Consider the following 15,729-nt stretch of genomic DNA (forward strand, 5'->3'; position numbering starts at 1 on the left):
TATTTCACATATATATATAATAAATGTAAAAAATGTAAAATTAAAAAGAAAAATGTATTAAAATAGTAAGAGCTTTTTTTGCTTTTAACTCAAACCTTTTGGTAGGGATTGGGTGTGAGGTTTCGAAAAGTTGTAGGGGTCGGCAATCAAAAAAGTTTGGTGACTCCTGTTCTATACTATACTAGAGAGCCAAGAAATGCAAGCAAACCTTTTATTTTTATAAAAATGAAATGTACACTAAAAATTTTTAATGCTTTTACAAACTCTACTTTAAAAAATGAATGTACAGTACAATCACAGAATGTACAATGTAGAATGTACAATCACAAATACATACACAATTATGTTATGTAATGTATTTGTATTTAGGCATATTTATTAATAATAATAATAATAATTTATTTCATTATATTAAAATTTCATTATTGAAGAGATATTTGAAATTTATTAACAGGTGCCTGCTGGTCTATTTATTCCTAGCATGACTATGGGTGCAATTATGGGAAGAATGGTTGGAATTGGAATGGAACAGTTAGCATTGTATGTATTTATACAAGGTTGCTTTAAAAAGTTTCCAGAATTAGTATATTACTCAAAAGTATGTGTACAATTGACAAATCAAGCAATTTGTCTTTCAAAGTATTTGTCCTTCACAACCACACACTTTAACCAATGCTGGTTTAGCTGCTGAAAACATTCTTGGAAGTCCTTATGATAGCACTTGCAATGCAGATGTCACACTCTGTTTAACCTCATCTGCAATCTTGAAGTGGGTCCTTTGATGGTATCTTTCAACCGGGGGAAGAGGTAGAAATTGCATGAGATCCACTGTGTGCATTTGTGGCACTGTGCATTGGCAAACACAGCAATGTGTGTTCAATTGATTATGCAGGATGAAACAAGAACTTCAACCAAAATTCCTGCTGTCTTGGCGATCTGCTCAATTGACTGCTTCTGTTTGACCCCACAATCTCGTGTACAACCAACACTTTTTCCTCAGACATTGATGATCACTTCGTAAATCATCAGTGATACTTTCTCGTCTCTCACAAAAGCATTTTTGCCAGTCATAAACTTGAGAATGCTTCATGGCAGATTCAACATAGGCATCCTAAAGCATCTTTAGGTCTCAGAGGGTTTTCCCCCAATAACACACAAAAATTTGATATTTGCACATTGTTCTTCCATAGATATTTTCAGCAGACTGTTTCATGATGTCTCACTAACACAACCTTTTGTGAATGTTAACTGATGTCATCTTTGCAGCAAGTACAGATTTGTTTGAACACATTTTCTATTCCTAACATGTTTAGCTAAGACATTACATGCTCCCTTTTTCATTGCCTTTAATTGACTAACCAGCATAATTTCGGAAACTTTTTGAAGCTACCTTGTATTATAAAAGTATTAACTTATATTAAAAATTTTACAAATTTTTAAAAATTTACGATTATTATAACTTATAAATATATGAGGGTTGTTCAATAAATAAGTTAATTTTTTTACTACTTTATTGACAAATGACAAGTCTACATTTCAGGCTAGTAATATTTTTCCATTAATGCTCAATGTAATTTCCTTTACCTTCAGATAATAGTCCCAATATTGTACCAATATTTCAAATCATCTTCAAAGAATTCAGGGTTCAAGATCCTTAACATATTCATCATTGTGGCCTAACTCTTAGCATTGGTTTGAAAACAAAGATCTTGGTAACTCTCTCTTCAGTGCATAAGTTGTGAGAAGCCAAATCAGACTGAATGGAGTATGGCTAGGGTATTCCTAACCCAATTCAGCAGTTTTAACCTGTGTTCATGTGGCAGAGTGGAAACAAGCATTATAATTAAGACTGAGAGCAGTACAGAACAAGATATGTCAAATTGCTGATTTCATGTTATGGTTTGGCATTAAGGGTTGACCCTTTTTCCAGGAAATTAACCAGCAGAATACCCCTTACATCCCAGAACACAGTCAAGAGTATCTTTCCTGCCAGTGGAGTAACTGAAATTTTCTGCTAGAGACTTTGGATGGTTCCATTTCGTGGAATTCTGCTTGAATTCTGAGATTTAATGATGAATGAAGCTCTCATTTGCTGTCACAGTACAATGGAGGAAGTCATTGCCTTCTTTGTGGTACCAAATTAGACTTTCTAGACTGCATGTTACTCTTAATTCACAATGAAGAGGAGTTAGTTAACATAGCACCCAACTTGCAGAAATTTATTATATCCCAAGTTGTTATAGATGTGTGCTATTTTAATGGAAAAGCTCATTGCTATTGTAACCTCAAACTTTAATTCTTCTGTGTGTTCGTATCATTTCATTCACTTTTGCAATTGTTACTGGGCAGTAATGTGACAATCAGGTGTGCTCTTCTCACTAGGCTGTATAGGAAATGGCTATTTCCTATACATTTTAGTGAGAAGAACATACCTGATATTCTGAGGATTTCAATTTAATGACAAATATAAAATACAGGATGTGTATGAAGTAACTATCCATTTTTGTGAAAAACTTTTTAATAACTTTTATTGTGTTACAAATTAATCATAAACATTAAAACAACAAAAAATATAATACAATTTAACATTACTCCCCTGCATGTCAACATACAAATCCCAATGTGTAGTGGTAGCCTGGTAAGCACCCATTCTAAGATATTGGGTGTAATTTTGGTCACTGCTGCTGTTTTCTACTCTTTCAATTGATTAATGCCATTAAATCTAACATTATATACCTTTTATTTGATAAAATTGTATACCAAAAGAAATCTAGAGGTATGATGTTAATTATATGTATAACACCAAGTTTCCAGCTTTTTGTTTATGTACAAAGACTACAATTGTTGCATCATTGATGTATTTCACAGTTTCTGGCAATACTGGAGGTCAAGAAGAATGTCTCTTATGAACACCTCCTATTCTTCAAAATTTGTTCATCAGAGATCTATCTGATTGTTGCCATTGTTTGAAGTAGTTTCTGGAATTTAAAGGTGAACTCTTGTCTCAAATCCTTTAAAGGTCAAACCTCACAGCTATGCCTCAACTACTACTACTTTTTTTCTTCAGTTGTTAGCATACTTCACAAAACCTAGGAAAGAAATTGATTAGTCAGCATTTTCAATAAAATAGATAGATATTTGATAAACATCCTGTATAATTAGTTGTTGACTGAACTGATTAATAAGGTTTTCAATTGACAAATAAAAAAAATGATTGGTCAATTAAAAAGTTTCATTTATTAGAGCTTGAAATTGAAAATGCATTCATAGATGAATATATTTTTAAGTGCTGCTCATGGTTTTTATAAATTTTACATTAAATATTACTTTACATTCTATTTACAGTCATTATCCTGATTTACCAGTGTTTCAAAAAGCTTGTTCAACAGGTGAAAATTGTATGACTCCTGGTTTATATGCAATGGTAGGTGCTGCAGCTTGTCTAGGAGGAGTGACAAGAATGACTGGTAAGATAGTTGGTTAAATACTATAATATAATGTTTAAATCTTAAGTGAAAAGTGTCTGATTGATCTGTTGAGATCATTGCTACAATAAATGACAGCAATGTTTTGATTTAAACAGATAAAATACAATTAAAATGAATAATGATTTATTTAATAAGTTTTAAAAACTGGTATAATAAAAGAGATCTATAGAACACAAGACAGTTATCTAAATATTTTCAATTTATAGTTTTTGTAATTACAGTAGAGCATCTATTATCCGAATACCAATCAACCGAAATGTCAGTTAACCGAAAGTGTTCTAGTCAGCAAATTCAAATTTCTTCTAGTGCGGGTGCTGCAATATTTGGCTATGTCTTGGGCTACTCCAATATTATTTTTGTTTGTGTGCATATTTTAGCTGGCAGCACTGGCACGACCATAAAAGAGTACTTAAGGATGTGCCAGTATTTGAATGAGGCTTTTTCCATCGTGAGTGGTGAGCTTTGCTTGTTTTGTGTGGTCTTTTTCTGAAGACTGTGTGTTGTGCTGAATCAGAATGTTTTTGATACTAGATTAACTTCTGAAATATAATTTTTTTGTTTTTATATTTTTCAATATATTTATTTTGTTTGTGCAAAATAAAGAAATAATTTTTAATGATATAATAGCCACAATTATTATTTTTAAAAAAATTTTTATTAGGCTTAACATCGACGAAAATTCAATGCAAAGCGACATGCAACGGAGAAAAATTTCAACGTGGGATAGGTTAATATATTTTTGCACACATGATCAGTTATCCATTCAACCCAGTCCCAAATTGTTTCAGATAATCGTTGCTCTACTGTATTTGGAATACACAGGAATGGTAGTGTGTTAGAAAAGCAAAACATCCAGATCATACAGAATTAGGATTTTCCATGAATAATGATTTATTAGTTGATAAGTTACACAAAGATTCAATTACAGCTCTTTTACATGTATATGATATCATTAATGTCACAGATAACTAAGTACTTTAAATAGTATTTCTGAACTAATTAGAGCAATAATATATTCTTATTCAAGATATGAAGTGGCATTAGCTACCAAAAAGATCAACATTGTTTTGGTAGCTAATGTGACAGTGAAAATAGGAAGAAAATTGAGTTATGAAAAAGAAAACAGAAAAAATTGAAGATTTAAGAGCTTAAAAAATGTCTTCTTGTAAAAACTCATAATTTAGAAATACCATGTACATGATATACATTGAAAATGCATTCATAGATGAATATATTTTCAATCACTGCTCATGGTTTTTATAAATTTTATATTAAATATTACTTTTCATTTTTTACTTTTACATTTACTTTTCATAATTTAGAAATATATATTATTGATGAAAAATAAATGAACTTTTAACAAGACTTATAAAATATTTTGTTTCTAAAAAAAATAAAGTCCTGATCTTTTAATAGCATTATTATTCTTTAAATAATTGCATAATACACACATTGATAATTATCAGTGTGTGTTATGATAATATAAAGTATAAATGTAAAATAAATAATACTTGTTTTGATTCTTTGAATATGAAAAAAATGGATTTTATTTATGATTAAAGCTTATTTGTTAGCATGTTACAGAAAACGTTCAACGTTAACTGATATATGTACATAGAATTATTTAATAATTTGAATTAGCTTATTTATATATACATTATGAGCTAAAGCCAAATATCCAACTGTTTGTTTATTAAAAAATTCAGATTCAAACAAAATAAAATAATATAATAATCAAAATAGCTTTAATGAAGATTAAGCTATTTTGAAAATATAAAAGAAGGAATGTTGATAACTCATAAAATTAAAAACATTTGTTCCAGTTATGTAGTCATTTTAATTCTGTATTTTTATTTAATTCAAAGAATTTCAATATAATTTAAGGAGTCAAATTGTTATTAATTAAACATTTTTGAGATCTTTTCCTCTTATTGTAAGATTGAACACTTAATGGATACAAACACAGAACAAACAAACAAAAATTTTGATGACAAGTAATAGATTCCAACAGCAATTATATTTCTGATGATTGAATATGTTACTTATTGTAGGAATTTCTTCACTTCTGTGTTCAAATCTGATAATGAAACAATAATGTCTCAAAAAACATTTAATCAGAAATAAGTTGACTCCTTGAAATATATAGTAATTTTTTGAATTATTTAAATTACATTTAGAAGTTTTTAAACAATTTAGCATTATCTTCAGAATCTAGTTTATTTATAAATTATAGCTCTTTAATGAAAATAAGAATTTAGAATTTTAATTATTATAATTAAAAAGAAAATGTTTGAATATTTTTTTTTTTTCATATCTCAAATTTAGTTGGTTAAAATTATACAAAGTTATTTATTTATTTATATACTCATTAAAGAAAGCTGTAATGAGTAAATAAATAAATATATTGTTTTCCAGGTCTTAAGACTTGGGAAACAGTCTAAATCAATTTGAAATGTTTCAAATTGTCTTTTGATCTGATTATCTTTTTTTTGTTTTTTCTTGTATATGTAATTGTTAAAATTCTTTGTATGCCATGCTAGATAAGGGTATTACCTAAGTCAATAAATTTGATTTGAAATTTCTTTTCAAAAATTTTATATAATTCAAAATATTATAAAATCATACAAAGATAAAATAATTAAAGTTTAAGTAAATAAAAGTTAATTTAATAATGCAGGTGATTGAAAATTGCTTCAATATTAAAATATGCTGTTTTACAAGAATTATTATTAACCAATAATAACTAATAGTCATAAGAATATTTTATGTTCATTATCAGTATTAAATGATCTAATTTTTTTTCAGTTTCACTTGTAGTAATTATGTTTGAATTGACTGGCAGTGTAAATTACATTGTGCCTTTGATGGCTTCTGTCATGGCAAGCAAATGGGTTGGAGATGCTTTAGGAAAAGAAGGAATGTATCCTTGTTTATATATATGTCTATTCGAATTCATATGATTGTGCTAATTTATTCTAAAACATTAGATTGTGATATTTATAAAGTGTACAATATTTTATAAATTGATAATGTAAAATAATAACCAAAGACTCGTAAAAAAAAAAAAACACTTTTTTGAGAAAATATCTTCAGAGCCTTTAATTTCAAGTTTTAGAACTAAAGGCTTTGAAAATCCAAATTTTTATATTTGGAGACCTATAATATGTGTGATATAAAATAAATTGTATTATCCATTATTTGTGTGATTTTTTTTTTTTAATGCACTCATTTATGAAATAAAGATTGAGTCAAAAAACTTTGAAAAATTTTTTTTTTCAAATAATAAAAACTGGATCTTATTTACAAAATATAATTTTAAAGAAAATACCCTTTTGTGTGAAGTATGATAATTAAATCTAATTAGATATATGTAAAGCAAGACAGATGAGAATAAAGTAATAATGGAAATAATCCAAATCAGAAGGGGATGAAGGGAGATTAGGAAAGAAAAATAAGATAGGAACATTATGATGATTTAAACATAATTAGTTTTAAAGTCATCTAATTGATTGTCTGCACTAGTCATTCTATTCATGTTACATTTAAATTTTGAAACTTTTTTAATGAATTATTATAAAATTAAATTTTAAATTCTAACTGAAATGTTTTGTTAATTTAAATGAATAATGATTACCAAAGATTTGATTTTCTGTTTTTAAGTTTGGAAGTTTGAATGCTTTTAATGTAAATTATTGTACTAGAGATTTTCAGCTATTTTTGTTCAGTATCATAATTATACTATAATTTTTTAATGAGTTTCAATATTTATCTTAACACACTTTAGTTACGATGCACATATTCATTTAAATGGTTATCCATTTCTTGATAGCAAAGAAAAGTTTACTCATACCACACTTGCTGCTGATGTAATGAGACCAAAGTAATTAATTTTTTATTTTAATTATTTTTTATTACATTTTATAGTTTAATAAGAAAAATATTTTCAGGAGAAATGAAGGTCCTTTATGTATTATCACCCAAGACAGTATGACTGTGGATGATATTGGTAAGATTTCATATTATAAGTATTGCACGTAATGAATTTTTTCATTTTTCCAAAAATTAACTGTTGCAAAAAGTGAGAAAAAAAAATGAAATAGTTATACTGATTAAAAATTCTACAGTTATTTCTAACAGAGCATATTGCTTATCAATAATACATAAATTAAATTTGATAGAACTAACTTTAAGATAATAAAATGCATTTTATTATCTAGAAACAAAATATTGATGACAAATATAGGAAATCAATAGAATTTATCAGATAAAGTTAGTTTTTAATCACAATATATCATTTCATTGAATTGTCTTGTACAGTAAGTTATATTTTATAAGATAATAAGTGTAACCTATTTGCTACATACAACACATTTTCCTTAGTAATTTTTGACTTTTTGATATTTAAAATTTTCCTCTAATGAAAGTAAATAAGTAAAGAGGAATTTGTTAACTCTAGAAATCAGGACAATAACAAAATTAGAAACATCTAAACATAACAAATATTACATTGAAAATGTGCCAAATTTTAAATATATTATTTATTAATGATATTAACTTAAAAATAACAAACTAAATGTTTAAAATTTATTTGTATACACACATTTCAAAATATTAGATTATTTATTAAATTACTGAAATTATATTGTCTATGAGTTAATGTGATGATTTTTAAAATATTTCAGAATATTTACTGAAGACAACTGATCATAATGGCTTTCCGGTTGTTATATCCCAAGAGTCACAATATCTTGTTGGATTTGTTCTTCGTAGGGATTTACATTTGGCTCTCATGAATGCTAAAAAAACACAAGAAGGAATTGTTGGAAGCTCTAAGGTTTTATTTGTAAGTCATGTTCCAAGTCCTTGGACTGGTCCACCTCCTGTTATGCTACGTAAAATATTAGATCTGGTAAGCTATTAATATTGATAGAGTTTTACATGATTTATATTATTTTATGAAATATAAGATTATCTAAATTTTTAATAAAATAATAACAAATTGTTTAAATATTTTTATAATATAAATAAATTTAATTTATGCAAACATTAAAATATCCATTTGTTAGTTGTAATCACTAGAATTATAAACCTTAATATTTTGTAATAATAATGATAATTTATTTTATATTTACAGGCACCCATCACAATTACTGATCAAACCCCAATGGAAACAGTCATTGACATGTTTAGAAAACTTGGATTACGACAAACTTTAGTGATTCACAATGGGTATGGGATTTTTGTGTACATTTCTATGAACGAATAAAATGTTACAATTATAAATTAACATTGATACTGTAAACTCTTATAAAAGTAAATTTAAATTAATGATAAAACTTTAAAATACTTGTAGATTATATTCATAAATTCTTTTATTAAGATATTCTAAATGTAAATATTAAACTGTTCAGAATAGCCATCAAATCTTGAATAATTATCTAATCATACTATAAGGATTAATTGATAAATATGATCATCTGCCAAAGCATTGTGAAAAAGTGCAAGGATAGAAACATGTTATTACCACTGTTTAGCTATTACAAGTATCTAAATTGTATATACATAGTCTCAATTCATTGTGATTTGTAGAAAGCAGAAATGGCAGAGTTTTTAGCTTGAAGTGTTGTGCACGATTGAAGAAACAATCAGTTCAGTGAAGCATTGCAAAACCTTATTACTCGAGAGACAGTTCTTTCTAGTCTTCCCTGGATTCTCATTTTCTTGCACAATGGTAATGCAAGATGAGTACAGTAAGGAAACAGAGAAGATACTTAAGATCTGAAGTTATGGCTCAGATGTGGTGCCACCAGACTTCTAATTATTCCCAAAATTAAAAGGTGTTGAAAGTTTGGTGCTTTTCACTAAATGAAAGTTTCAGCTGCTATAGGAAATGGATCAAGATATTTAAGTAGTTTTGAATTAATATCATTGCTCGCCATATTCTGAAGGCTACTTGTATTTTTTTGTATTTTAAATCAAATTTTTCTGTTAGTTACATTTTTTCCCAATATTCCTCAAGATTGAATATTCACTTGTAACAGTCACTATAACAGAAGTAGATAGAACCAATCTACTTCTGTTTTCAAGAATTTTTGGAAATGGATTTACCCATAGAAAAAAAAGCATTAACTTTTTAACACCATTTGCTGGAAAAGGCATGCATAACCAAACATTTCAATCAGCCTTAAACATCAAAAGTACATTTCTAATAAGACACTTCTTTATTTTACTACAGGCAGTTGAAGTTGAAGTTAAAAATTTTCAAAATTATTTTTGTGCTTAACTATATTGGAAAATGTCTTTTTAATAAATATAAAATGTCTAAAATCAAAATAAATGTACATTTGTATTGTAGTTCTTTAATTATTTTTATTTTATACTTTCAGGAGACTGTTGGGCATTATTACCAAAAAAGATGTCTTACGCCATATAAAACAACTAGCTAATCAAGATCCAGAATCTGTACTATTTAATTGAATTATTCAAATATCATATTGATAAATGAATTAATATTGAAATTGTTGTTTTGCACTCAAACAACAAAGATCATAATTTACATAAATACTGTTCGTTAAGGATGGTTTTATGATTACAAATATACATGTCCAGAACTTTCAATCATGAACCTGTATTTGTGATTTATTGTTAACCTTCCCTTTGTCTACTGCATTTCAGTTAGCATTTTAGTATATTTTTTCAAAGTTCTGCAAGTGTGAAAACTACTTAAAGTGAAATCTAAAAGTTTTGAAATGTGATAATGTAATATGAGCAGATTAATTGGTCTTAACAGCTGTAAGTTTGGCTGGACATTTTTAGCTATTCCCAAAGAAGTTTAAAAATCTAGGATACTTAAAAAATAATAATTTTTTTTAATCAAGAAATATAATACAATAATTAATTTATGGAATGATTATGTGTGTGTATGTATTATATATATGTATATGAGGCAACTTTGTAAAAATGGTAAAACTTGTAACATTGAATTGAATTTTGCAATGGTCAATGTATAATACATTTTGAAAAATGAACATAATGAAACTTAAAGTTTGTGTAAGTGGAAAGAGTTTGTAGTTGCTAGGTTCCCTGTCTAGTACTTTGAATAATGTTATCAAATTGGTAACTATCTAGTCAGAATATTTTTGAATCATATAAAGTTGACAGTAGAAAATAAGGAAGGAAAAATCAAATTTTCACATACAAATAATTTTCATTATATATTGTAGATAAAATTAATGCGTTTTAATTTTTGTAAGTAACATAAATTCATGTTAGTTGTATATTTAGTTGTAAATATAATAATCAATTGATGAGAATATACTTTTTAATTATTTATGTAATGCATAAAATAGATACTGATTTGCATTGTCAAAAGAAATGTCCAGTAGATAACAATAACATTTTAAATATGTACTCATACAAATTAATGTTAAGAATAAAATAAGAACACTTCAGAATGTGATAGTAAGTTATCATGGACAATAGATCGATTAGATTAATATTTGTTGCAATTTCTTTATCGGAAAAACAAATTATTGTACAGATTCAGAAATATATAAACATTTGTAAATATTACTTTTTGGCACAAAAGGAAACATATTTATAATAGCTTTCAGTATATTGTGGAAATTTTTGTGTCAATAAATTTTGTGTTTGTTCTTTAGTGTGTTGAAATTTTCCCTGAATTATTATATACAATTATATTTATGCATTTATTTAGTTACAAATTTAACCAAACTATAACTTTATAACAAAAAATTATGCATATTTTGCATACATACAATATAAATTTGGAAGTTTGAAAAAGAAATAAATATACTGAACTAAAAATCCAATTATAGTATGTACAGCACCTCCATGGTAAAACAAGGGAAGCATTCAGAGGAGTATGAAAAAACAAATCTTACAATAAAATTGTAGCGAATGATCAAAAATTTGAAAGGAGTGCAAAAGCAAAATGAGGTGCTTTGGATGCGATCTGCTACCGACATTTGCTTAAGGAAAGAAAAAAGTGACAAATGAAACTACACGACTTTATTGCAAAAAAACAAGATTTTCAGAAAAGTCAGGACCTTCATCACAAAAAATGAACTTTATATTTCTCTGTGCATATGTTTGTGTGTTATTTAACATACATTATTATGCAAATTAATATAAAAATAACTTAAAACTATAGTAAAATTTGTTTATTTTTGGTCTCCCTTTGTTTATTTTATGTTTTCCTTTCTCTATTTATTCTATGTTAAAATGACCTCGTTTAATGCTGTTTCGCTTAGCACTTTGTCGTCTAGGAACGAATCTCCGCATTAAGCGGGATCTTACTGTATTTCTAACACATCTGGCAGGTTGCTGGATTTCAACAAATCTAGCCAAACTTGGGCCAAAGGTTATACATATAACACACTGGAAAGGTGGATGGGAGGCCAAGAAAGTCTCACTTGGAATGAGTCAGTGCCAGTTCCTGTAGGAGGAGTCCAGACAAGGTGTATGTATTTATCATGGCTGTAGTGGATGCGTAGGAGGTTGTGGATGCTGCAGATGATAATAGGGGAGTTGACGTAGTTATTTAAGGCTCTCTGCCTTAAATAGAGGATGGATTTGGAATCAATGCAGAGAACAGCATTGGATGGCTGTAGCATAAGTGATGGCCTGCAAGATGGCATAGCCCTCAGCAGTAAAGATGGAGGAGTCAGGGTGAAGAGTGTAATGAGCCGTAACATTGTGGGTGCCGTTGATATATGCAGCAGAGACCATATGAAGTTTTTTGGAGCCATCGGTGGCAATGAAAGTGAGAGGAGGGTAGTGTTCTATGCCGGATATTGAAATATTGATGAATGCTGTTGCCAGGACTGTTCAAACACTGGAAATCGTAATCATCGGCTGAGATGTGATGGTGTGTATGAAAGAGGGCATTGTGAAGGGGAAGATTGTCGGGAAGGATACAGATATTGTGATGAATGTTCCAGCTATGGGTGAAATGAGTAAGTGGGACTTTAACCAAAGTGGCTCCAGCAGGGTAGTGAATATGATGTAAAATCTTGAGGAAGAGATGGTCATAGTTTGCCTTTTTTAGGTAATTGCTGTACTGTTTGATGATGGTTTTTTTGGAAGCAGAGTGCAATCATAGTCCTTTTAGCAGCCTGAAGGGTAACAATGTTGTTGGTAGTGAAAGGGAGACACAGACATAATTTAAGATATTGAGTTTGGATGGAGTCAAGGACTTGGTTTGGGTGGTTTTCAATGCTAGGAATTATGTAGGTTATAATACTACCAGTGATACTATTGGCTATGGTGAGGAGATCTTTGGGGGTATCGCTGTTGTTTTTTATTGCAGAATATTTTGAAGATGTTAAGAAGACATTTACACTTGTGGAGATATTGAATGTGGGCGATCCAAGTTAATGTATTAGTGATGTGGATGCCAAGTTTAATTCTGCAGACAACAGAGGGATGAATGGTGAGGTTCTGGTTATATAGCAAATTGTAGGGGATGGCACATTTCTGAGGTTGACAAGCAATATCATTGTGGTCAGCCCAAACAGCGAAGAAGTTAAGAAAGTGATTTGTGTGATACAGCAGGATCGTTAGGGGTGTTGGCATGGATAATCACAGTGATATCGTGGGCGTAAACGTAGGTGTGTGTGTGTGGATTTTCAGGGAGAAAGACGTCATTCATGAAAATGACGAAGATGAAGGGGGAGATGTCACTGCCTTGTGGGATACCTTTCCAAAGAACATGCTTGGCAGATGTGAGACCCGTAGATTTCACAGTATTAATTAAGCCTATTGGTGAGGAAATCCTGAAGCCAAAGGAGGGAGTTACCTTTGAGCCCTTTCTGAATGGCTTTTTGAAGATGGCACTTGACTGAATCATAGGCATGGCAAATATCTAGCGTGATGATATTCAGGCATTGGTTGGTATTGCAAAGGGTGTGAACGTAGGACATTAGGTAGGTTAGAAGGTCCCTGGTGCCTTTGCTAGATAAGGCCACCAAGATGTTTGTAGTTGAATCAGTTATTTGAAGCTGCTAAGTGAGTGCAATGTTGGAGGATCATTCTCTCCAGGGTCTTAGAGATAGTTGACATAAGGGCAATGGGGCAATAGTTGGAAACGTTGCATGTGTCTTTCTTGGGTTTGCAAATGGGAATAATAGTGTTTCTTTTCATAGTAAGAGGAATTTTGCCAGTGGTCTAAATATGATTGAAGATGGTCGGGACGAATTCTAGTGGGCTGGCTGAAATTATGCAGGGCAGACATGGGTATGCCGTCCGTGCCAGGGGTGGAGTTTCTTGCCTTTTAGATGGCCACATTCAACTCCTGAATCATGAAGGGAGAGTTGTAGTCGGCCTGGCCGATCAACACATTAGCAGTAGGAGGGAGGCAAATGTCTAGGGTAGAATGTGGAATAAAGTTATGTGCGAATGCTTCTGCTTGGATGTATGGGTCTGTTAAGACGTCAGCGTTGATTTTGAGAATGTAGTAGTCTGGCAGAGTGATGATGGTCACACATAGCTGACTGTCATCACTCTGCCAGACCACTTCAGGATGATTTTCCAGACGTTGATTTTATAATGATGAGTGGTGGCCATACGTTTCCAGTAATCGCTTGCTATCTAAAATGGACTGTTGTAACACGGATTTGGCTTGTTTGTAAGACATCCAGTTCGTTGCGTTAATGTTTTTTTGTGAATTTATAGTATAAGTGGTGCTTGCGGGCCAGTTTTTTCTGCATTTGCTGGTCCACCAAGGCAGAGTAGCGTGACTTTTATGGGAATTTGCGGTGCAGAGGGTTGCTGATCGGGTCTGAAACTGTTTCATAAGATCATCATACATCCAGTTGTTGCTATCGAGCCAATTATGAGTGTCTCAGGAGTCTGCAGGTGAGAGTGAATGACATTTTTGGTGAGGAGCGATGACCTTTAATAGTGGGGAAGTCGATGGCGATCATGCGATGCTTACTACCATGACTGAAGAATAGAGGGGTCCAATAAGCACGTGTAGCGATCGAGGCAGAGATGAGGGTCAGGTCGTTTGCCATGTTGTGATTGTTGAGGTTGTAATAAGTGGATTGACCATTGTTGAGGGAGACTAGATCGGAATCAGATGGGCAATTGTGGCCTCTGGAGTCAGTGGTGATGTTGCCCCACATATTATGATGGGCGTTAAAGTCGCCGCAGATGATAGAGGGAATGTGTGTAAAAATGTTGAGATGGGTGTTTAAGTTGCATGCAACAGTCTGGGGAGGAAAATAGGCGTTTATGAGCCGGATGGGGAGGGAGTGTAGATGATTAAAATGATCCACTCGGGGTAGTGGGGAGGAGGGACTGTTTAATACTAACAAGGGTACAGAGGATATGTTTATGAATGTAGGTGATGAGACCGCCACCTTTATTCTGGATGCAGTAAGTGTAGTAAGGTATTATAACCCGGTAAATATAGTGTGCGAGTTGGTTGTAACCAGGATTCCTGGATAGTGATAATGTCGTAATTTTTCCAAGTGCCCTCAGTTTTACTTTGTGTGATTTTGTTGGTAAGGCTGGTAGCATTCCTCTGGAGCAGTTTCATGATCGCTTGGTCAGATTTTGGACTGCGGTGTTAGCGGTCGACGTTGTGGGAAAGATGGGAGGGAGGTGGTTGAGGGGTATCATTCAGAATCTTGTTTGGTAGGTTTCGTTTTAGCTTTTGTTGTGGTTGCATCGTCTTTTAGGACGGGCAAGGACTCTCTTGCACGACATTTTGTGGAATATGTGGCTTCCTCAGCGCTAGGTGTGTTTTGTGGTAGTTGGTTGGGGGGTGGTTGTTGGTGGAAAGTAGTCTATGGCGGTTGTGTTGGGATTATCTTTAGAGTTGGTGATTGGTAAGGGAAAGGAACTGGACACCCGGAGGCTAAGAAGGGAGCGGTCTGAGAGGTTTTTAGGCGGAAGTTGAGTCGTGGGCGTGTAAAGCCGGATGCACACATGCGGCGCGGCAAGGAAAAGCGGCAGAATGACGTCACTTTTTCTCGCCACAGAGGTCCATTTCGTGCCGCTTTTCTCATGCCGCGAAAGTTGGTCGAATCCTATCTTTCGCGGCGGCCGCCGCCAAGACGCGTTTCTATCAGCCAATAACATTTCGTCTGGCAGTCACGTGAGAAAATACAATCACGTGGTGTTTTAATGGCGGAAAGTTCGATGTGGTTAACCGAGATAACTAACATCAGAATAAAGAGGAAAGAATAATAAATTTAACACAAATTCTACACAG

General features: G+C 31.4%; 1 protein-coding gene across 3 annotated transcripts in view; it reads left to right on the top strand.

The window, feature by feature from the left end:
• The window catches only part of LOC136975075 (H(+)/Cl(-) exchange transporter 4-like), a 44,433-nt gene extending 33,285 nt beyond the window's left edge, over nucleotides 1-11,148 (top strand). For all 3 annotated transcript variants that reach the window (XM_067270070.1, XM_067270071.1, XM_067270072.1), the window contains 8 exons: nucleotides 455-540; nucleotides 3,346-3,467; nucleotides 6,294-6,408; nucleotides 7,273-7,368; nucleotides 7,436-7,494; nucleotides 8,171-8,397; nucleotides 8,623-8,717; nucleotides 9,875-11,148. In XM_067270070.1, coding sequence (XP_067126171.1) covers nucleotides 455-540; nucleotides 3,346-3,467; nucleotides 6,294-6,408; nucleotides 7,273-7,368; nucleotides 7,436-7,494; nucleotides 8,171-8,397; nucleotides 8,623-8,717; nucleotides 9,875-9,965 — 891 coding nt within the window. In that variant the 3' untranslated portion in view covers nucleotides 9,966-11,148. The remainder of the gene's footprint in view (nucleotides 1-454; nucleotides 541-3,345; nucleotides 3,468-6,293; nucleotides 6,409-7,272; nucleotides 7,369-7,435; nucleotides 7,495-8,170; nucleotides 8,398-8,622; nucleotides 8,718-9,874) is intronic.
• The last annotated feature ends 4,581 nt before the right edge of the window (nucleotides 11,149-15,729 follow it).

The sequence above is a fragment of the Centruroides vittatus genome, unplaced genomic scaffold (genome assembly GCF_030686945.1).
Source record: "Centruroides vittatus isolate TY-2023 unplaced genomic scaffold, ASM3068694v2 contig_364, whole genome shotgun sequence".
Lineage (NCBI taxonomy): Eukaryota > Metazoa > Arthropoda > Arachnida > Scorpiones > Buthidae > Centruroides > Centruroides vittatus.